The 23,234-nt window shown below is 39.0% G+C and overlaps 3 protein-coding genes and 1 pseudogene across 4 annotated transcripts; all 4 read right to left on the reverse strand.

The window, feature by feature from the left end:
- Positions 1 to 1,347: 1,347 nt before the first annotated feature.
- Positions 1,348 to 7,161, reverse strand: LOC127984169 (syntaxin-7). 2 transcript variants are annotated; one of them, XM_052586686.1, is made up of 10 exons: positions 7,055 to 7,161; positions 6,051 to 6,161; positions 5,641 to 5,710; positions 5,439 to 5,529; positions 5,194 to 5,331; positions 4,562 to 4,611; positions 4,381 to 4,477; positions 4,187 to 4,259; positions 3,358 to 3,440; positions 1,348 to 2,826 (listed from the first exon to the last, which is right to left on the reverse strand). In XM_052586686.1, the coding sequence occupies exons 2-10, from the start codon at positions 6,127 to 6,129 to the stop codon at positions 2,731 to 2,733; spliced, it is 777 nt and encodes a 258-aa protein (XP_052442646.1). In that variant the 5' UTR covers positions 6,130 to 6,161; positions 7,055 to 7,161; the 3' UTR covers positions 1,348 to 2,730. The 2 variants fall into 2 exon arrangements, with proteins under 2 accessions (XP_052442646.1, XP_052442647.1); XM_052586687.1 differs by having other exon boundaries at positions 7,025 to 7,084.
- A 311-nt stretch (positions 7,162 to 7,472) lies between these two features.
- Positions 7,473 to 8,420, reverse strand: LOC127983497 (trace amine-associated receptor 3-like; annotated as a pseudogene).
- Positions 8,421 to 9,812: 1,392 nt separating this feature from the next.
- On the reverse strand, positions 9,813 to 11,459 carry LOC127984155 (trace amine-associated receptor 13c-like). Its single transcript, XM_052586671.1, has one exon. The coding sequence runs from the start codon at positions 10,894 to 10,896 to the stop codon at positions 9,859 to 9,861; it is 1,038 nt and encodes a 345-aa protein (XP_052442631.1). The 5' UTR covers positions 10,897 to 11,459; the 3' UTR covers positions 9,813 to 9,858.
- A 4,023-nt stretch (positions 11,460 to 15,482) lies between these two features.
- Positions 15,483 to 16,527, reverse strand: LOC127984158 (trace amine-associated receptor 13c-like). The gene has a single exon (XM_052586674.1). It carries the CDS (start codon positions 16,506 to 16,508, stop codon positions 15,483 to 15,485), a length of 1,026 nt encoding a protein of 341 aa, XP_052442634.1. The 5' UTR covers positions 16,509 to 16,527.
- Positions 16,528 to 23,234: the final 6,707 nt, after the last annotated feature.

A 23,234-nucleotide genomic window follows, 5' to 3' on the forward strand; every position in this document is an offset into this window, starting at 1 on the left:
TCACCATTTCATTTGATAAAACATCCATTCGTATCGTATACACAGACTGACAGAAACGGCAATGTCTTTATGACAACCTGTCAAAATAAAATTTCGGTTTAACTTGAAGAAATTCAAACAGAAATATAGTACTATTACACAGTAGAGTATACTATACTTCAAGTTGGCCTAATAACTAATAATAATAGTTAATTAAAAAACACTGAAACTCTGTCTACAACCCACCAAAATAAAAGTTTGGTCTAACTCAAAGAAATTATTTAAGAAATTGCACAGTAAAATATACTTTAAAAAAGATATACTAAAACGTTATTTTAAAGGAATATCACACAAGTTTTCATAGATGTTTACATTTAAGCTTGCCAAAAACAATAACACCATATTTTTCAAAACGATTTCTAAAAGTACATTTGTATTTGTGCGTATAATGTTTATTTATTATTATTGTCAGCTATTAAAACCTACTGTATGCTTCAGGGACCATATTCATATAACATCTAAGGCTAAATGTAGCTCTTGACTGGATGAGTTCGATAATGATTAACACAGTAGAAAATCAGTTGAGTCTCCCCATCTGTAAATGTCACTGGTTGTTAAAGTCTTGTGTTTCTTATAATAAGATGATATATTGATAACACTGAACCTTTTATAATGCCTTTCATAAGCACCACCACACTCACTAATGCATACAGAATGTTGATGCATACTGTATGCATTAGTGAGTGTGGTGGTGCTTAGGAGGTATGGTCACTTATTCCTTGTATGAACTGTTTCAAATGCAAGACATTGATTGCATGAGATTAAGTTTGTAATATGCCCTGTGCCCTTTTGTAGTGTACACATATACTATTTATCATCAAACTGTGATAACTGTCTGTGACTAGATTCAGTATATATACATCTGCCATATGTTGCCACTTCATGCTTCTTTCTGCTGAGCAGTTTTTTGAAGATGCGGATTTCATTTTCCAGCTAGGTTTGGCACTTGCCCACACTGCCAAAAGCACCAAAAGTTGGTTAAATGACCATGGGGTTGGTGTGCTTGACTGGCCAGCAAACTCACTGGACCTGAACCCCAGAGAGAATCTAATCTTTGCTTCTGCTGGGAGTTCATTTGCATTTAATAACTTCTGCACATAATCACAATTGTTTTTAATTTTTTCATCATAATATACTAATTTCAAAATCAATGCACAGTTGTCATTGAATATTTGTCAAATTTGTGTTACTAAATCTGGGACTGGGACTATCTAAAGCAGTTTGAGAAGAAGAGTGATATAAAAAACATTAAACTGGCACAGATATAAAGAAAACTAAACAGTTAATGAGTCTGACTGACCAGAATCCTTTATTCCAAAAAAGTTGGTTTTAATTTAAAGGACAAAATATATTGTCTATTTTTGAATATTTAATCTTCAGTCAGATTCAGAATGGACACCAAATTAAGTTTCTGTCACTTCCAAGTTCAAAATAACAAACAAACACCTCTGGATTAACCACACATACAACTGTATTTTCTTTGTTTATCTCCACAGCAGCATTTCAGTATTTAAGGAAATGGTGATTCAACAATATTTACAACATTTCAATTTAAAACTGCACTAAATCATGAACACATTTTTAAAAAGTAAAAAGAAGATAAATTATTGCCTACGGACTGCCATTTAAACTGAGTTTAAAATGCAACTTCACATTTGACATTGTCTCCATCTAGTGGTTACTTCCTGTCTCCTGGGTAAACCTGATTTAGTTCCCTTAATGATTAACCATACTCGTTTCAGGTCATATAACATTTATATACAGCAATATCATACTCATAAACAAACATTAAGTGACGTTGCTTGTTTGTTGAAACTGTAGGATCTATTTCAGGATCATATTACAAAGATTATTTTTGGCACAGTGAGACTGGATACATGGCTAATAACTAACAAGATCAAAAGGAATCGGGGAAACCAAAGCACATCAATTAGCAGTAGCTTTACATTTCCCTGGGTATGAGAGATTTTCTAGGGTCATATAATAAACTGCACAGACATTTCAATGGTCCATGAAAATTCCCTCTGTTTTTGTATTGCGCTTGAGATTCACACCTTATTAAATAAAATGAATGAAACTGAAAATATCTAGTCAATTTTTTTAGTAACACTTACTCATTATTTATTTGGACTAGATTAGATTTATTATGACTAGACTACTGTTTTGACTGGTAGTGTGCTATCATTTATTTATTTATTTGTTCAAATACAGTGTTTGAGAGGAGTTTAAAAGTGAAGTTCACTTATCCACCTTTACAGCAGAAGCTTCATACTAACCGTCAGAGATAAACACATTCATGCAATTTTCACCCACTGAAATCTCATATTTTGCAACCAGGAATGCCAGCTTCTATAACAAACCAGGTGGGTGAAAGATGCATGAAGCTGGAATGATTATCTATTAACAGTAACAATGTTAAAACAGTTTTAAACACAAATTAAGCTCTATGCACAGCCTCTGTAGAATCTTTAACCCAATGCATGTTTAACAAATAGAGTTAAAATAAGTTTTTGTGGTAATGAACCACACACCAAACATGCCGTCCATAGAGCATAACTTCTGTTATATATTCTGTAAGTGGCAATATCTTAACTGTATTCAGAAGGCAACTCAAGACAGTTTCATTAGTGACAATCTTCCATAACTTATAAACATGCCAGTGCAAATGCTGTGGGACATCAGATGGTCAGCCTATTTTTTGACAGAAGCCCAGATAATCAAACCAATAATGACAGCCAGCACAATAAGAACAGCAATCAGGATGAAAATCTTCTTACGGAATGATGTCTGCAGTGAAAAAAAGAAATGAGTCACTAGAACTATATAATAATACTATAGTAATAATAAAATAAGGGATGTCAATTAAGCATGTTAATACAATATTATATTTAATTCATTATTATATATATTTAATAAAAAATACATTTAATAGCAATACAATTAAAAAACCAATTTATGAAAATTTATTTGAGCTGTAATATAATATAATAAAGCATCATAAAAGTAGGTCATACACCAACTCAAACATGCCAGTGTAAGGGAAGCTTACAGGCAAATTACAACTTAAATCTGCATCTATTTCTAATAGAAAGCTAGTAGCATATGACATAAAAAGGACTTGGAATATACTACACAAGTCATATGGGTTACGTTTACAGTCTGTTTTCATGCTTTTGGAGCTCGACGCGGTCCGTCTCCATCTACTTTCATTAGGCTAAATTTCTTGCTTTGTGTTCAACAGAAGGAATAAATAACATGGGCTTGAAAAGATGCAAGGATGAGTGAATGATGGGTCATTAAATAAAAAATAAGCTGTACCTGGTGACTTGCTGCGCTGCTCAGTTGTTGTGTGGCCGACTGCACATTGTTCTCTGCATTTGATACATTGGCCTCTATACTGTCTGCAAAATGTGATGAGGATAAACAGGAAAAACACTGAATTAATTCATTTTCTACAGTTTTGCACTGACAACTAACCACATATTACGACTCGAAAAGTTATAATTCATTGATTAAAACATGTATAATGCATTGTCCCCTTGGATAGTAATTAATTTCTTCAGAACTTAATTTAAAATCCTTTAGTGAGCACTATTTCATCATTCATTCAGGTGTGCATGCCAAAGACTTGGTGGACAGCACTAGCAATGATGCAAACTCTTGTAATTTTGATGAAATATCACACATGTAAACAAAACAAGTGTGTGCTTACTAACAGCTCACATCTTGTTATTAAAAGTTTAGTGCTTGAACAAACAGTCCCACTGAGCTGGTTTGTGTGAAGCCTCGCAGGTCTTCATTATCAGCATCTGCTTCTCCATTTTAACACCTTTAATTGCACTTTCCTGTCTGAGAGTTTCATCACTATTTAGATACTCCCTCAGAACAGAGTCTAAACAGAACCACACAAATTGATTTTTTTTATATCATTTTATTTTTAGTGGAAAAAATTAAAATGAATAAAAAATATTGTTGCTAAATGACAAATTCCTTAAATTCTAGGCAACAACCTGTTCACATAGAGACAGACAAATAGCACCAACCCTGATGGAAGCAGAGATTTGTTAACTGTCCATAAGAATTTGGCTCATTAGTCACAGGACAGCCTCCATTTGTTTACTTTTCAACAATGAAATGACACACTTACCGATCATGTCTCCCTGTTCATGCACCATCAGGCCCAGATCTCTGAAGATTTCATTAATGCCTGTGATGTCCGACTGAAAAACAAGAGAGTATGTTTTACACAGCAAAAACAACCAATCAAAAAGAATTACAGTAGCACAGTTCTTGTCACTTGTAAATGAGTTTTTGTTATCTCTGTGCTTGAATGCGTCTCACCTCCAGCTGTCTGATTGCTGATTCTCTCTCCTGAATGAGCTGCAGATCTTCCTCTGTGATGGCTTCATCATAACTCTGAGTTTGAGCATGAACCTCACTGAAAACATTTATTCATTTTATTTTATTTTTTATTTTTGTATAAACGTGACAAGCAGAGGTGGTGGAAAAACACTTCTGAAACCTTTGAAAGGGTGATGAAAATCCTCCAAACCCATCATCTCTATCTCCAACCTATGAACAGAAAAAACGCTATTATAAATATATATATAATGGTATATGATATAAACTATCATCGCCAGTATAAAATGGTACTTCAAAAAAACAGTGATTCTCAATCATGTTTTTAAACAAACATTCAATTTATCCTACAGTGTGGGGAGTCATATGTGGCTTTTAAGTAGTGTGTATAACCAGGGATGTTACAGCTAACTAAAACTAAAACCATAAATATAAACTTAAATAGAGTACTAAAAATACTCTCCTTTCATTTAGTTTACCTTGAAGTATTAAACTAACTCTAAATAAACTAATAACTAAAAACTACATAGATGTATTTAAAAAAGTAATATAAATGGCAAAGCACAACAGAATTAAAATCTGTAACTAATATTAAAATTAAAAACTATAAAATGTAGAATATAAAAACATTTCAAGGATTCAAAATAATCCTGTATAACTAAACTACTGTATAGAAACTAGCACTTTAACATTTGATATTAGTGTCTCTATAATAGGATCCAACCTTCAGTTGGGTTGATAATATCAATTAATTTTTGTAATTCTTTCAGCCCAGGTGTGACAGATGAAACTTACTGAAACTCTAGAGCTCGCTCGGACACGCGCCACAAACTCCTTCTCCTTCTTTGCTACCTCTCGCTGAGTTTTCTGGAAAACCGCTAGCGCATTGGAGAATTCATTGATGAGACGTTCTCGCTGGATTTTTCTTTGTCGCTGTGTAAGAAAAGGAGAACGCCATATCTGAGCAGGACTGTTAAAAGGATAGTAGATAATCTAAATATTCTTCAAAATATCTTCTTTGTGGGACAGCGAGGAAGTACCTGTTCTGAGGTCACAGGTAAAGCACTGAAATCTTTCATGTATTTGTCTGTCACTTTAGCAAGCTGATTGACCTTCTGCTGTTTCTCTTGTCTGTATGTAAACAAATATAATTGGATTGACATAACTATGATATAACTATTCACTTATTTTTACGTGTGGTCATTTAAAGGGAACAGAACTAGCTGCTTGTATTCGACTCACAATGTCTGTCGCAGGTCAGTCGTGTCTTGTGCTGTTCCAAAATGTCTCATCATCTGCTGGATTTCATTAGCTGGTAAAAACAAAGACAATATCTAGACAAACACACACTGGAAAACACCTTCTGTGCTACTGGTTTATTTAAAAGTCTGTATTATGGTTTCCATTCATTTCCATAATGAATTCACCTTTACAGTTTTGCATGTTGTGGTTTGTAGATGTGTTTTTTTTTCTTATTACAATGGGTAACAGAACATTTGGACCAAGGACTTAGCGATCTTCCAGTTAGTTTCAGGCCAAAATGGATGGTTTTATAATATATTATAGGTACATAAGACATATGCTTGTTCAATATTTATGGTCAAAGGTCTTCAAATCACATAAATAAGGATGGATGTAGTAAAACTACTCACTTAGCAATGTTATTCTCTGGATATTTGAACTTATAGTCTGTGCCAGCATATTTGGGTCAACTCCGCCTGATCCAGCCATGATGGAGATCTTCACAGAATGAGTCACCAAACCTAGAAAGATTACACGTTAAATCAAATTTACTTCCAGAATTACAGGGCAAACATGCATATGAATATACAGGAGCTATTTTATGACAAAACATTAACATACCCTTTTAAAAATATTTTTCTATTGCTTATAAACACTTAGATGGTCTTAAATTAAAATGCAGTAACACTTAAAATATATTTTTGTTGCATTCTGTCCTCCACTCACTTTCACATATCATTTTAAGGTGCAATATATCTCATACATTTAGGCAAGAGTTGACTATATAATAAAAGTAGATTAAAACTGAAATTATATATATATATATATTCATCGTTTTGTCATGTGTATACTATTTACAGTCCAGAACAGCATAATGGTAGATGTTGTGTAGCCTATACCGTGTCGTTCCCATTGTAACAACTTTGCCCATATTGTTTCACTACGTGCCTCGCGTTAAATATATCTTAAAAGTTCAATAATGATACGAAAGCTGTTGTTCAAATGTTAGCAGGATAACTAGTAGGCTAAGTTACACCTTGTTCATCTGACTAGTTTACCAACATTTACTGCACCTGCAAAACGAAAGAATGCGGAAACAACAGCGCCCAAACTGACAAAAATATTCATTTATAAAATCAGACGGTTTTTATTTTTACTTCACCGACACACACCAAACATTCAACAAGAATGGTCAAAAATATGAACGCGTGGGACAGTTTCGAATAAATATTTAGATCGCGCGCTGTCAAAGACAGTTTCACTCTGAATGAAGTTCAGAAACAGCGAAGCTGCGGTACACTTTATCACTGACTTTTTCTCTAAAGTACTTCTTAATTAAGTCAGCGTACTTACAGTACAATGAGTACAATGACATGTCTTTTACCTTGATATATACGTTGCTTGTTTAGTTTACCTGGATTTCCTGAGTGAAACTCCGAGTCCCCAGCTGATTTCTTGACGCACGGGTCACGTGATTTCGCTTCAATCTTCCGCGTGAGTTCAGAAACAAGGAAATTTGCATACCTGGTATTTTCATTCACAAATATTTGATGGTTGTCTCAAAATATAAGACTTACCTCAACTAAAGTAGAAACTATAGCTTGTTCTTAAGTTTATTTCACTGCAAACTAGTTAAAAATAAAGTAGATATTAAGTAGCCAAATGGGTTAATTATTCAGCATTAAGCTAAAGTTCACAAAAAACAGTTACAATTCTCTTCCCGTTTAAATAATAACGTTTTAATCTCCTAATTGTAATGTCTTTATTGTGTATTGTCATTCTAAATTATGTAAAGATAAAAAAGGCCACCAAAGATCACCAAACCAAATATACTAATTTCTGTAACCATTACAGGCATTTTCATATTGACAGTCTTCAGGAAATAAGTTCATCTGGTTAGTGGCTGTATGCAGTATTTTAAGCTTGCAGTGACCTTTTGAACCAGGGCTAAGATATTTCATATATAAAGAGATTGATGCATAAATTAATTTAAAACAAACTGAGTAATGCATAAATTAATTTAAAACAACCTGATTAATGCAGAAAGTATCACAAGATGATTCTGAAATTGTTTCATATTAAGCATACTCATATACCAGGGAATGTAGCAAATGAAATACACAAAAACAATTATGCTCAATATTTTTGTTGCTTTCACCTCTGATTTCCAGAATGATTTGAGATTCTTCTGAGATGCCCTTTTCTTTGACGTGTTGGGAATAGCTTTAGCTTGTCTCAAGGCCACAGAGGGAATTCTTTCATACAAAATTAACAAATCCATTGGTTCTAGATTATAACAGATGGAAACAGACCATCCTAAACTTATGCACATCAGTGTTTTTCTAATTGTCATTTTTGACATACCTGTACAGTGGCTCACAAACAGCATAATAGCAATCAATAGCTACAAGCATGACATAAATGAGTGACACAGGCCCAAGAACAGACATAATCACGTGAAAGTGAGAGGATGAGGAAGTTGGTCAGTGTGTGTAGCTTGAAAATCGTTGAGATGATGACAAGTTGATTTCCACACACAGTCAGCACAGAGATTGCAGATATGTAGAAGAACAAGAACACATTTACAAAATTCAAATGAAAGTCAAGTGAACAGCTTGTATTCCAGTGGCAAGGCAGTGAGAGAAAGTCTTCACTGCTTTAAAGCTCAAGGACCATGTTTATGATATTACTGCAGATCCAGAATCCTAAAGCAGAACCTCACTGCCAGTTTGCTTATATAAAGGCAAACAACAGGTCATGACCGAGAAATACATTAGCATTATTAGAATTACATTATCCCTGCTGTCGCCTCTGGCTTGCTTAATTGGGGACACTTAATTTCCAGTGATATTGTCGACTTGATTGAACAGATACTATTTGAACTGAACTTGAACTGGATGATGACATCCCTGAATTCAGTGATGAACTGCCTTTATCTAAAAATTGCATTTACTGTCTTTTTGCACTGAGGCACTATTTTCCTATTTGATACTGTAAAGCACTTAGCTTGATCTGAGGTGGATACTGTGTCCTGTGGCGCCATATTAAAGAGTGCCAAAACTGTATTATTTATTATTAATAACGTTTCATGATGAAATAGATTCAGAAAGTATTTAAAATAATACTGAGATTTATTGGACAGGCTGCACACACTACAAACAGCTAATGTTTAGTACAGGTTTGTTCACGCATCACTTGAGAACAGCAAACTAAGACCGATTTTCAGGATTTAAGAATCAATATTATTGGTTCATAAAAATCTATTAAAATGCAGAAATCTATTTCAACACAGAACTATTAAGACTGCTAAGGGATTTCTTGCTCATTAAAGCTTTTATAGACATTTGGCTGAATAATACTGAATGTATAAACTACTGAATATGTGTGCCTTAAGCATTCCCCTTTTATACGTGACTTAAAATCTTAATATTTTAAATGTTTGCACCATCAAATCAGAATTCAACTCATTTTTTATAATTTGGGAGGCAATATGTATTCATTGTTATACATTAGGCATAGTGTGCCAGAATTCCTTTATTTTTGCTCATGTTTTTCCTCATATACTGAATGAATGGGCGGTTTTGGGGCCTAGTAGGCCATATGTTATTTCTTGCACCAAAAGACTTCAGCACCAGTGGTGATATACCACAATAGTTGTGACACAATCAGAAGTTATTATTTTTTTTTCTGGAAAACTTTTGCCTTTAACTTCACTTAATTTGAAAGACATATATCATACTTTTCACTACACTACATTTCTATCAAGGTCGTCAAAGTAGCTTTGTAGCTTTGAATGGGTGGGTGATTTTTCTTCTTCTATAAAACATTCCTTTTTTTTAGGTACTGCAAGTATTATATACAACCATAATAAAACTGTGCATAGGTACTTTTAATTAAAATCAGTCTTTACAACTTTCACTTGTAATGGAGTAATATTTGACCAGTATTATCTGTACTTTCACTCAAGTAATGGAATTGTGTACTTTTTCCACCTCTGTACATTTGCACTTGACACATTCACTAACTAAACTAAGATTGACTGCTTTTGTTTTAGATTTTACAAAAATCACGTAGACCTATTTTGCCAGGATACAAAGTCAGCTAAGTCATCTTTTAATTTTGCACAAATAAAACACCCGCTATTTACACTGTTCTTTGTTAATTTTGTTGAAAAATGATTTCAGTAAATATAAAAATAGTGACTGTTGAAATATTAAATCAAACTGTGAATACATTGATATCAGATGAGTTTGGTTCTAAAATTCTCCTCGTTACAATGAGAGAAAGGGTTTTCCTAAACCATGGGTAGAAAAAGCCATATATGATGGGGTTTATGGTGGAGTTAATGTAGCCTAACCAGACAAACACTTCAAAGAGAGCAAGTGGGGTAGAAAAGTTGATGTAAGGATCCATCACAGAGTTTATAAAAAATGGCAACCAGCAAATGATAAAAGCACCAACGACCACACCAAGAGTTTTTGCTGCTTTTCGTTCAGATCGTCGAGAGCTTTTAAACAGATTCTCATTATCATGCTGGTTTGCCTCACTGATTGTTCTTACATGCTTTTTTGCAACTACGAAAATCCTAACATACAGTCCAATCATGACGGAACAAGGAAAGAAAAAAGTTATTAATGTGTCTAAAACAGACCATAATTTACTGAAAAACAGACTGCAATGTCCTATACAATTTATTGATTCTATATATTCCTCCAGTCCTTCCTCATTAGCTTTTGAGTACAGCAGACCATATGAATAGACTGCAATCATAGTCCAGCTTATCATCACCATGACCCATGCAATAGGTATGGTTATTCTTGTAGGATACTGAAGTGGATAACAAACAGCCTGATGTCGATCAATAGCAATACAAACAAGATGCAAAATAGACACTGATGCGAGAAACAAGTCAAAAGAGGAGTGCAGCAAACAGAAGGCATCTCCATAATACCAGCAGCCATCCACAGAACGGATCATACTGAAAGGCATGACCAACAGTCCAAGCAGCAGATCTGCTAGAGCCAGAGACATCACAAGGATGTTAGTGGGAGTCTGGAGCTGTTTGAAGTGCGCAATGGAAATGATGACCACCGAATTTCCTAGAATGGTCACAGTCATTGCAGACACCAATACAAGATACACCACAGTCTGTGTGTAAACATGATGTGTCCCTTTTAAACAAGAGTTGTTCACTGCAGGAAAACAAAGCTGAGTGGGATCGTATTCTTGTGATGATAAATCCATCCTGCCTGTCATGTTTTTTCGATTCTAAAAAGTAAAATCTAGTAAGTTCCAGTTGGACTAGTAAGGCCCTTAAATACACTTCATGCTATTTTCTGACCCTCCCACATCATCACAGGGCAGCAAATATAAATACACGAGAGGGCGCAGTTTCACCAGCGAACCCAAAGACCAGGGGAAAAAGCTGAGACATTCCTCCACTGCAGAGGCGGATCTAGAAAAATATTGATGGGGTGGCGAGAAGGGGGCAGGAATTTTTTGAGTCAGTTTGGGGACCATTTGAATCAGTTCGGGAGTTCGGAGCTGGTTCGCGAATCATTTGAGTCAGTTCGGGAGTTCAAAGCGGGTTCGCGAATCATTTGAGTCAGTTATGGGGATCGCGAATCATTTGAATCAGTTCGGGAGTTCGTAGCGGGATCGCGAATCATTTGAGTCAGTTATGGGGATCGCGAATCATTGGAGTCAGTTTGGGAGTTCGGAGCGGGTTCGCGAATCATTTGAGTCAGTTATGGGGATCGCGAATCATTTGAGTCAGTTTGGGAGTTCGGAGCGGGATCGCGAATCATTTGAGTCAGTTTTGGGATCGCGAATCATTTGAGTCAGTCTGGGAGTTCAAAGCTGGTTCGCGAATCATTTGAGTCAGTTATGGGGATCGCGAATCATTTGATCAGTTCGGGAGTTCTTTGCGGGATCGCGAATCATTTGAGTCAGTTATGGGGATCGCGAATCATTTGAATCAATTCGAGAGTTCGGAGCGGCTTCGCGGATCATTTGAATCAATTCGAGAGTTCGGAGCGGGTTCGCGAATCATTTGAGTCAGTTCAGGAGTTCAAAGCGGGTTCGCGAATCATTTGAGTCAGTTCGGGAGTTCGTAGCGGGTTCGTGAATCATTTGAGTCAGTTTGGGGATTGCAAATCATTTGAGTCAGTTCGGGAGTTCGGAGCGGGATCACGAATCACGAAAGATTCGCGCTCGTAAATTTTCACATTGGTCATAACCTTTAATTCCTTGCTGCCAACTGGGGTGGCAACAGGGGTGGCAAAGCTTTCTTTTAGGGTGGCCTATGCCACCCCGTTAGATCCGCCCCTGCTTCACTGTAAGAGTTGTCAGAAAACTGTGATTTTGGTGCTAACAGAGAGAACATAAGAGACAGATTAGTTGTAGGAATTAGAGACAAGGACCTGTCAAAAATATTACACCTAATTAAAGATCTCACTCTGGATGTCGTGGTACAAATGGTAAGACAAGCTGAAGAAGTTTCTGGCTACAGGTACAGCAGAGAGCGCCAAACAGAAAAAAATAAAATAAATAAATAAATAAATATATATATATATATATATATATATATATATATATATATATATATATATATATATATATATATATATATATATACCACGTCGAGCGTCCCCGGCGCCAGACTGCTACGCCTGGCCTATGGCATTGCGGATTAACCCCAGCAGCGAGGGATCTTTGGCAGCGCGTCCCTCCTTCCTCCCAGGTTTCAACACCAATGTAATGCTTTACAAACTTCTTAATCTCAGGAAGAAGGAGGCTGGAATCGGCGGACATTCAAATAAAACTTAAATGACAAATCAAAGACTAAACTCCCGGATGACTGTAGCGCACAAACAAAAAACAAACACAAAATAAAATCCAGGCCTGGTCCTCTCTCGTCCTTCACTGTTGTCGCTCTTTTGTATCTTTCCAATCTCCTCCTTGGGACTCCAGACCAGTGAGCGTCGCAGGTGTCGCTCATTTCCAATCACTCAACCGGCCTTGTTCCATTCCCATGGCTCTCGGCCCCACCACACTCGTCACAGTCACCATGTGTTTGTGCTCACCCTGAGGTGATGAAGCAGATACGGGATCCGTCTGTTGCTAGTAGCCCCGTTCTGGCCAGGCCGAGTATGGTTCGCAGATCTGGTGGCGCTCCACGAAGGCTCTCCGTGGGAGATGCCGATCAGGACAGACCTACTCTCACAGGTGCAGGGCACGATAATTCACCCTCGCCCGGAGTTGTGGAAGATGGGGGTGTGGCCCCTGATGGGGCACAGCTCGTAGCATCCGGTCTCTCAACCGAGGTTGTTGTGACCATACTCTTGGATACCTCATGGTGCAGAGACCATCAGCTTGACCCAGCTAATTGCCCAGTTGGTACAGTTCTGGAGTTTCTGCAAGCCAGGCTCTCTGCAGGGTTGACCCACTCCACGCTGAAGGTTTACATGGTGGCCATTGCAGCCTAGCATGAAGACACCCCCTAGTTACATGTTTCCTCTGTGGTGCACCCCGTCACACCACAACCTGTAGTGCTGCAGTCCTTCTGCCCTCCTCCCTTTCAGTAGCCCGACCAAGAGAAGCTAAACTGTATGTGTCCAGTTCGAGATCTGGACACATACATCCATAGAGCTGCCCTAAGGAGAAAATCGGACCAATTGCTAGTGTGCTACGGTCCCCCCAAAAGGTCTCCCCCTAAGCAGACTATTAGTCTTTGGATAGTTGAGACTATCAGCACCACCTATGAGTCCTCTGGTCTTCCCCCGCTGTTGGGATACAAGGCTCACTTTACTCAGGGTATGTCAGTCTCCAAGGCCTTCCTAGCAGGTGTGTCCATGCTGGATATCTGCAACGCTGCAGGGTGGTCCACACCTTCAACCTTTGTAAGATTCTATGGCCTTGACATGCCAGTCACTCCAGGCACTTCAGTTCTCTCGTCCTAAGCTGTTTTCTTTGGATACACACTAGGCAGGGATTTGGTAGTCTGGCAGCGTGGGCACCTCATTCCCCGTAGCGTTTTTTGACGCAGCTCGAGTTCCCAAAGAGGAACGTCTCTAGTTTATGCCTGTAACCATGGTTCCTCAAGGGAACGAAATGCTGCATCTTGATGCCATACCCCCGGCACCCCTGCCGGCACTTGCTGGTACTTGAAGCTGATGCCTGCTGCGCGGCACGTGCCTTTATAGCCTCCTGGTCACTTACGTCACCCCACCCGTGACATCATGCTCTTCCATTGAACAGATTACACATGATATTCAGAGTCGCTCATGCTAAACGCGTTCCCCATAATGTTTTTCTACACAGTTCTCGTTCCATTGAGAAACCATGGTTACATGCGTAACCTAGAGACATTTTTGTTGCTTTCACCACTGATTTCCTGATTTTTCTGAGATGCCCTTTTCTTTGACGTGTTGGAAATGGCTTTAGCTTGTCTCAAGGCCACAGAGGGAATTCTTACATACAAAATTAACAAATCTATTGGTTCTAGATTATAACGGATGGAAACTTATGCACATCAGTGTTTTTCTAATTGTAATTTTTGACATACCTGTACATGAGTGGCTCACAAACAGCATAATAGCAATCAATAGCTACAAGCATGACATTAATGAGTGACAGAGACCCAAGAACAGACATAATCACGTGAAAATGAGAGGATAAGGAAGTTGGTCAGTGTGTGTAGCTGCTTGAAAATCGTTATAGAGATGATGACAAGTTGATTTCCACACACAGTCAGCACAGAGATTGCAGATATGTAGAAGAACAAGAACACATTTACAAAATTCAAATGAAAGTCAAGTGAACAGCTTGTATTCCAGTGGCAAGGCAGTGAGAGAAAGTCTTCACTGCTTTAAAGCTCAAGGCCCATGTTTATGATATTTCTGCAGATCCAGAATCCTAAAGCAGAACCTCACTGTCAGTTTGCTTATATAAAGGCAAATAACAGGTCATGGCCGAGAATTACATTAGCATCAGCTAAATAAACAATATTAATGGATGTTTGCAAGAGTTAAATTTTGTTAATGAGCATGTTATCCCCCATTCTACCTTACTCAACTAAACAATCAGTAATAAACGAAACAAATTATGGGAAACATTATAGGACAAAAAAACAAAACAAAAAAACACTTAATTTCCAGCGATATCATCGACTTGATTGAACAGATACTATTTGAACTGAATTTGAACTGGATGATGACATTTTAAAATGCAGAAATTTATTTCAACACAGAACTATTAAAATTGCTAAGGGCTTTTATAGACATTTGGTTGAATAATACTGAATGTATAAACTACTGAATATGTGTGCCTTAGGCATTCCCCTTTTATACATGACTTAAAATCTTCTTTTAAGTCAAATTTCACCTCACTACATTTCTATCAAGGACGTCAAATAGAAAATTTTTACTTTAGCTTCGTGGGTGAATTTTCTTCATCTCTAAAACATTACTTTTTGTTTAGGTACTGCATGTATTACATACAACAATAATAAAATGATGCCTAGGTACTTTTACTTCTTTACAACTTTTACTTGTAATGGAGTAATATTTGACCAGTATTATCTGCACTTTCACTCAAGTAATAGAATGCATACTTTGTCCACCTCTGTACATTTGCACTTAACACATTCACTTACTAAACTAAGATGGACTGCTTTTGTTTTTGATTTTCCAAAAATCATGTAAACCTATTTTGCCAGTCAGAGTCACTTAAATCATCTTTTAATTTTGCACAAATAAAACACATGCTATTTACACTGTTATTTGTTCATTTTGTTGTAAATAATTTCATTAAGTATAAAAATATTGACTTGAAATATTAATTCAAACAATGAAAACATTGATATCAGATGAGTTTGGTTCAAAAATTCTCCTTGTTACAATGAGAGAAAGGGTTTTCCTAAACCATGGGTAGAAAAAGCCATATATGATGGGGTTTATGGTGGAGTTAATGTAGCCTAACCAGACAAACACTTCAAAGAGAGCAAGTGGGGTAGAAAAGTTGATGTAAGGATCCATCACAGAGTTTATAAAAAATGGCAACCAGCAAATGATAAAAGCACCAACGACCACACCAAGAGTTTTTGCTGCTTTTCGTTCAGATCGACGAGAGCTTTTAAACACATTCTCATTATCATGCTGGTTTGCCTCACTGATTGTTCTTACATGCTTTTTTGCAACTACGAAAATCCTAACATACAATCCAATCATGACGGAACAAGGTAAGAAAAAAGTTATTAACGTGTCTAAAACAGACCATAATTTACTGAAAAACAGACTGCAATGTCCTATACAATATATTGATTCTATATATTCCTCCAGTCCTTCTTCATTAGCTTTTGAGTACAGCAGACCATATGAATAGACTGCAATCATAGTCCAGCTTATCATCACCATGACCCATGCAATAGGTATGGTTATTCTTGTAGGATACTTAAGTGGATAACAAACAGCCTGATGTCGATCAATAGCAATACAAACAAGATGCAAAATAGACACTGATGTGAGAAACAAGTCAAAAGAGGAGTGCAGCAAACAGAAGGCATCTCCATAATACCAGCAGCCATCCACAGAACGGATCATACTGAAAGGCATGACCAACAGTCCAAGCAGCAGATCTGCTAGAGCCAGAGACATCACAAGGATGTTAGTGGGAGTCTGGAGCTGTTTGAAGTGCGCAATGGAAATGATGACCACCGAATTTCCTAGAATGGTCACAGTCATCGCAGACACCAATACAAGATACACCACAGTCTGTGTGTAAACATGATGTGTCCCTTTTAGACATGAGTTGTTCACTGCAGGAAAACAAAACTGAGTGGGATCGTATTCTTGTGATGATAAATCCATCCTGCCTGTCGTGGTTTCTTCGTCTCTGAAAAGTCAAATCTAAGTTCCAGTTGGACTAGTTAGGCCCTTAAATACACTTCATGCTATTTTCTGACCCTCCCACATCATCACAGGGCAGCAAATGACGAACAAGCACTATTTAAATAATTTAAAGCACTATTTAAAATATTTAAATATACACTCTCAGAGGAAAGGTACAAAACTCTCACTGGGGCGGTAACCTTTTAAATGGAACTAAAGGTACTTTTTAGTACGTACCTTTAAGACGAGACTGTAAAATTCAATTCCTGAAGGGCCACTGTCCTGCAGTGTTTTGCCAACCCTAATCAAACACACCTGAACCAGCTAATCAAGGGCTGTATACAAAACTGCATACTTCCCAACTGTACAAGTGAAAAACAAAATGTGACAAAATAAGTATGTCACATTCATACTTTATAGAACATATTCTTTTTGCAGTTGTGAAGTATTTACTTATTCATAAAAGTACCTACCTATTTAAGAGATTGTGATTTGTAATGCAACTAAGTTTCTTAGGATTCTTTGCAACTTCCAGGTTTTTTGAAGCTGGATGGAGTTAAACTCTGCAGGACAATGGTCCTCCAGGAATGGATTTTTACACTTGCCATATGCCACATACTGTAAATATTATAAACATTTTTTGCTTGCAACTGCTTGCATCATGCGGAAGAACTTCGTAGCCGGAACTACTTCTCTCTGTTTATGTCGAATCACAAAGGTACTGGGTTACTCCGCAGTGGTACCCCTGAAGCAATCTAAAATAGTCTGAATATAAACACTTATTATAGGTGCACCCTAGTGATTCAGGATAAGCTAAAAACACGGTTTGGAAAATGGATTCATGGTGTACTCGCTTATTATATAAATTTTTCTACATTTTGAACACAAACAAAGTTACGGACCGCAGCTCTGATTGGCTGTTTTCTTACCGGGAGCGGTCCGTAACTGCAAATGGCAATAGGACCACTGGGAGGAGCCAGAGGAGCTTGATTTTTTCACAGATTATCTGTCTCATATTCTACTGTCAGGACACAATGACAGGTTTAAAAAATATGTAAAAAATATATATTTTTACAAAAGTTACCTACTGCAGCTTTAAGCATACTCATATATCAGGGAATGTAGCAAATGAAATGTTCCACTTCAGGAACTCGAGCTGCGTTGAAAAACGCTATGGGGAATGCGTCTAGCGTGAGCGACTCTGAATATCATGTGTAATCTGTCCAATGGAAGAGCGTGACGTCACGGGTGGGGTGACGTAAGCGACCAGGAAGCTATAAAGGCATGTGGCACAGCCGGCGTAGGCTTCGTGTCTTTCAGCAAGCGCTCTGTGTGTGCATGTTATTCTGTCTTGTCAGTCTTATTTATTGTTGTTTGTCACTATTAGCTCCTCAAAGAGTAAGCAATAGTCAAAGAGCAAAGCTAAGACGAGACATCTGAAAGGTGAATCCAGATCGCGTTTCAGATTGTGTGTTCCTCGCTACATCACGAGTGGGGATACACACAGTCTTTGTGCGGTTTACCTGGGATCGAAGCATGCTGTTTCAGCTCTTGAGGGAGCTGACTGCTTGCACTGGTACGAGCCAGTGTGGACGTTTCGATCCTTCTCGGGAGGGAGTCTTCGCCAACGTTTCTCGCGGTGTCAGTCCTGTTTTCGCCGAGGTGGAGCAGAGCGGCGCCTGCATTCGCTGGGTTCGCAGATAGATCTACTGGAGGGTATGGAGACGGGCGCGTCCTTATCTCCTACCTCACCCACCAGATCTGCCAGATCTCTGGGTTCGGAAGCTGCGAGCTGCGGTCCTTCCCCCCGAGTAACGGCCTTGACCAAATGCCTTTTTTCACGGTTCCTTCCTCTGTGAACTCACATCTGCAGCTATTTATATCAGAGGAGATTAATACTGTTTGTGTAACTAAGCAGCTCGTGCGCTGCCGAGGCAACGCGTGTATTACACCAAACCAGACCTTGTTTACTCATCTGATTGGTTAGCTGCATTTAATTCTGAGGAATTAAATTCAGTATTTATCTGACTATGAGAAGTTAGATATGAATTGTATCAACAAGGCATACTGTGTTTACTCATCTGACTGCATTAAATTCTGAGGAATATAATGACATTAATCTCACTCTGAGAAATTATATATACTTTAAGGGATGCTGGCAGGAGCAGCCCTCTCATTGTATCATCAGTGCAGTTTTAACATCGCATTTTGTTTTCTTGATGTGCTTACGCGCCAATTGCTAAGTTAACAACACAAAGATATTTGAAGCAGTTTTACTCACCGCCTGCGGTTCCAACACGTGATCGTGACCCTTTTTCGTTGGGACTGCATTATCCTTAAGAAATAAACGATATGCAAATCCGGAGTCAAACTGGGCCTTGTTTGTAAAACAAGCATCTTCGAAATGCAGGGAACAAACAAAAACACTCGCACAGCTCCGTTGATGCTCTGTAAAAATAAACTCCATCCACTGGTCCCTTAATGCTGTTTTTGTTTTTTTGGGGTAATCTGTGAAGGGTTGTCTTGCCCTGGCAACCAAAAACACACTTCTTTTGTGACATTTCGCTCTCGCTCTGATCAGTGAATGTCTCTGTTCAGTGCTCTGCTCTACGGGAGCGCGCGCTCTTCCGGCAGAAGTGCCCTTAGGACCCATATAAGGAAATTCCACTCCATCTAACGTCACACAGACCCATACTCGAAAAAAACTTTCCGAAACTTGTGACAAACTGGCGAACGGCGCTGACTCCTCTGCTTCCTCATGGATGGTGTCATCACGGGCGGCTGGCAGCGAGTTTGTCCGTCCCCGGCAACTCACTCCAGCCCACAGCCTCGAGCGTCCCCGGCGCCAGACTGCTGGCACTGTGGATTCACCACAGCAGCGAGGGATCTTCTGCAGCACGTCCCTCTTTCCTCCCAGGTTTCGGCACCAGTGTAATGCTTTACAAATTTCATAATATTGGGAAGAAGGAGGCGGGAACTGGCAGTCATTCAAATAAAAATTTTATGATAAATCAAAGACAAAACACGCGGACGACTGTCGTGCACAAATAAAAACCAAACACAAAATGAAATCCAGGCCTGGTCCTCTCTTGTCCTTCACTGTCGTCTCTCTTTTGTATCCTTCCAATCTCCTCCTTGGGACTCCAGACCAGTGAGTGTCACAGGTGTCGCTCATTTCCAATCACTCAACCAGCCATGCTCCGTTCCCACGGCTCTCGGCCCACCCCACTCATCACAGTCGTCATGTATTGGTGCGCACCCTGAGGTGCTCAAGTGGACCTATTTGCGACTCAAGAGAAATCCCAATGTCCCCTTTGGTACTCTCTAGTTCATTCAGCTCCTTTGGGACAGAACGCTATGGTACAGACCAGGACGAGGCTTCGTCTGTACGCATTTCCCCCTATTGCTCTGCTCCCAGGAGTTCTGGCAAGAGTATGCCGAGACGGGGTGCGTCTATTGCTAGTAGCCCCATTCTGGCCGGGCAGAGTATGGTTTGCAGATCTGGTCTCGCTCAATGAAGGCTCTCCGTGGGAGATGCCGATCAGGACAGACCTACTCTCACAGGTGCATGGCACAATAATTCACCCTCGCCCAGAGTTGTGGAAGCTGTGGGTGTGGCCCCTGAGGGGGTACAGCTCATAGCATCCGGTCTCTCAACCGAGGTTGTTGAGACCATCCTCCAATCCAGAGCTCCCTCAATGAGAGCTCCCGCCCTGAGGTGGAAACTCTTCACCTCATGGTGCAGAGACTGTCAGCTTGACCCAGCTAATTGCCCAGTTGGTACAGTTCTGGAGTTTCTGCAAGCCAGGCTCTCTGCAGGGTTGACCCACTCCACACTGAAGGTTTACATGGCGGCCATTGCAGCCTAGCATGAAGACACCCACTAGTTACATGTTTCCTCTGCGGTGCGCTGAGGCTGAGACCTCCAGTACGGTCCCGTATTCCCCCATGGGACTTTGTCGTGGTTTTAGAGGCCCTTTGTAAAGCTCCATTCGAGCCAATACAAGACATATCAGGCAGACATCTGACCCTCAGAACTACCTTTCTGTTGGCTATCACCTCTCTGATGAGAATCAGAGATCTTCAGGCCCTCTCAGTGGCCCCTACTTATCTTGACTTTGTGCCCGGCCTGGCCAAAGCGTTCATATACCCTCGAGCGGCATATGTTCCTAAGGTTCCCTCTGTCACACCACAACCTGTAGTGCTGCAGGCCTTCTGCCCCAACCAAGAGAAGCTAAACTGTATGTGTCCAGTTCGAGCACTGGACACATACGTCCACAGAGCTGCCCTAAGGAGAAAATCGGACCAATTGCTAGTGTGTTACGGTCCCCCCAAAAGGGGCTTTCCTGGTCTTTGGATAGTTGAGACTATCAACACCACCTATGAGTCCTCTGGTCTTCGCCCGCTGTTGGGAGTCAAGGCTCACTCTGCTCGGGGTATGGAGGTCTCCAAGGCCTTCCTAGCAGGTGTGTCCATGCTGGATATCTGCAATGCTGCAGGGTGGTCCACACCTTCAACCTTTGTAAGATTCTATGGCCTTGACATGCCAGTCACTCCAGGCACTTCAGTTCTCTCGTCCTAAGCTGTGCTCTTTGGATACATACTAGGCAGGGATTTGGTAGTCTGGCAGCGTGGGCACCTCGTTCCCCATAGTGTTTTTCGATGCAGCTCGAGTACCTGAAGAGGAACGTCTCTAGGTTATGCATGTAACCATGGTTCCTCGAGGGAACGAGACGCTGCGTCAAGATGCCATATCCCCTGCCGGCGCTTGCTGGTACTTGAAGCTGATGCCTGCTGCGCGGCACGTGCCTTTATAGCTTCCTGGTCACTTACGTCACCCCGCCGGTGATGTCACGCTCTTCCATTGGACAGATTACACATGATATTCAGAGTCGCTCATGCTAGATGCGTTCCCCATAACGTTTTTCTACACAGCATCTCGTTCTATCCAGGAACCATGGTTACATGCGTAACCTAGAGACGTTTTTGTTGCTTTCACCTGTTGATTTCCAGAATGATTTGAGATTTTTCTGAGATGCCCTTTTCTTTGACTTGTTGGAAATTGCTTTAGCTTGTCTCAAGGCAACAGAGGGAATTCTTACATACAAAATTAACAAATCTATCTAGATTATAATGGATGGAAACTTATGCACATCAGTGTTTTTCTAATTGTAATTTTTGACATACCTGTACATGAGTGGCTCACAAACAGCATAATAGCAATCAATAGCTACAAGCATGACATTAATGAGTGGCACAGACCCAAGAACAGACATAATCACGTAAAAAGTGAGAGGATGAGGAAGTTGGTCAGTGTGTGTAGCTGCTTGAAAATTGTTGAGATGATGACAAGTTGATTTCCACACACAGTCAGCACAGAGATTGCAGATATGTAGAAGAACATGAACACATTTACACAATTCAAATGAAAGTCAAGTGAACAGCTTGTATTCCAGTGGCAAGGCAGTGAGAGAAAGTCTTCACTGCTTTAAAGCTCAAGGCCCATGTTTATGATATTACTGCAGATCCAGAATCCTAAAGCAGAACCTCACTGCCAGTTTGCTTATATAAAGGCAAACAACAGGTCATGACCGAGAATTACATTAGCATCAGCTACATAAACAATATTAATGGATGTTTGCAAGAGTTTAATTTTGTTAATGAGCATGTTATCCCCCTATTCTACCTTATTCAAGGAAACAAGCAGCAATAAACTAAAATTATGGGACACATTTTAGGACAAAAAAACAACAACAATACAACAGAGTCAAGTTAAATAGTGCTTTACGTTTTGTGGCCTATCCTAGCAAACCTTACATCAATGGAAAGCATATTTATTCAGCTTTCAGATGATGTATAAATCTCAATAAGAAAAGAAAATTGACCATTCTGACTGGTTTTGTGGTCCAGGGTCACATATATGCTTGAATGCAATGACCGGAGACTTTCAACTAATAATAGATTACATTTTCTATTTGTTTCTTGACAAACCCTACCAGAACAATTTGGAGGTTATATGGGAATATGCATGGAAAAATATTTGTCACCTCTGGTTTTTTAGTTGGGGACACTTAATTTCCAGCAATATCATCGACTTTATTGTACAGATACTATTTTAAATGAATTTGAACTGGATGATGACATCCCTGAATTCAGTGATGAACTGCCTTTATCTGAAAATTGAGTGTTTACTACTGTCCTTTTGCACTGAGGCACTATTTTCCTATTTGATACTGTAAATTACTTAGCTAGATCAGAGGTGGATATGTGTTCTGTGGTGACATTTTAAAATGCAGAAATCTATTTCAACACAGAACTATCAAGTTTGCTAAGGGATTCCTTGCTCATAAAGGCTTTTATAGACATTTGGTTGAATAATACTGAATGTATAAACTACTGAATATGTGTGCCTTAATCATTCCTCTTTTATATGTGACTTAAAATCTTTTATGTCACATAAATTTTGAAATGATTGGACCATCATGTTTTTTTATAATTTGGGAGGCAATATGTATTTAATGTTATACATAAGGCACAGTGTGTCAGAATTACTTATTTTTGCTCATGTTTTTGGGCCTAGTAGGGCCTATATGAATGTTATTTCATGAACCAAAATACTTCAGCACCGGTGGTGATATACCACAATAGTTCTGACACAATTAGAAACAATTTCTTTTCTGGAAAACTTATGACTTAAACTTCACT

This window comes from Carassius gibelio, chromosome B20 (genome assembly GCF_023724105.1).
Source record: "Carassius gibelio isolate Cgi1373 ecotype wild population from Czech Republic chromosome B20, carGib1.2-hapl.c, whole genome shotgun sequence".
Classification (NCBI taxonomy): domain Eukaryota; kingdom Metazoa; phylum Chordata; class Actinopteri; order Cypriniformes; family Cyprinidae; genus Carassius; species Carassius gibelio.

Bases quoted from the DNA above. Each gene is read 5' to 3' on its own strand.
- LOC127984169 (XM_052586686.1), bottom strand. From the start codon at position 6,129: ATGGCTGGATCAGGCGGAGTTGACCCAAATATGCTGGCACAGACTATA. The intron at 5,332-5,438 runs GTACTTCCTCGC...TTTCTTACACAG, and splicing joins TACCTGTGACCTCAGAACAG to CGACAAAGAAAAATCCAGCG. The intron at 4,260-4,380 runs GTGAGACGCATT...CTTGTTTTTCAG, and splicing joins CAGCAATCAGACAGCTGGAG to TCGGACATCACAGGCATTAA.
- LOC127984155 (XM_052586671.1), bottom strand. From the start codon at position 10,896: ATGACAGGCAGGATGGATTTATCATCACAAGAATACGATCCCACTCAG.
- LOC127984158 (XM_052586674.1), bottom strand. From the start codon at position 16,508: ATGGATTTATCATCACAAGAATACGATCCCACTCAGTTTTGTTTTCCT.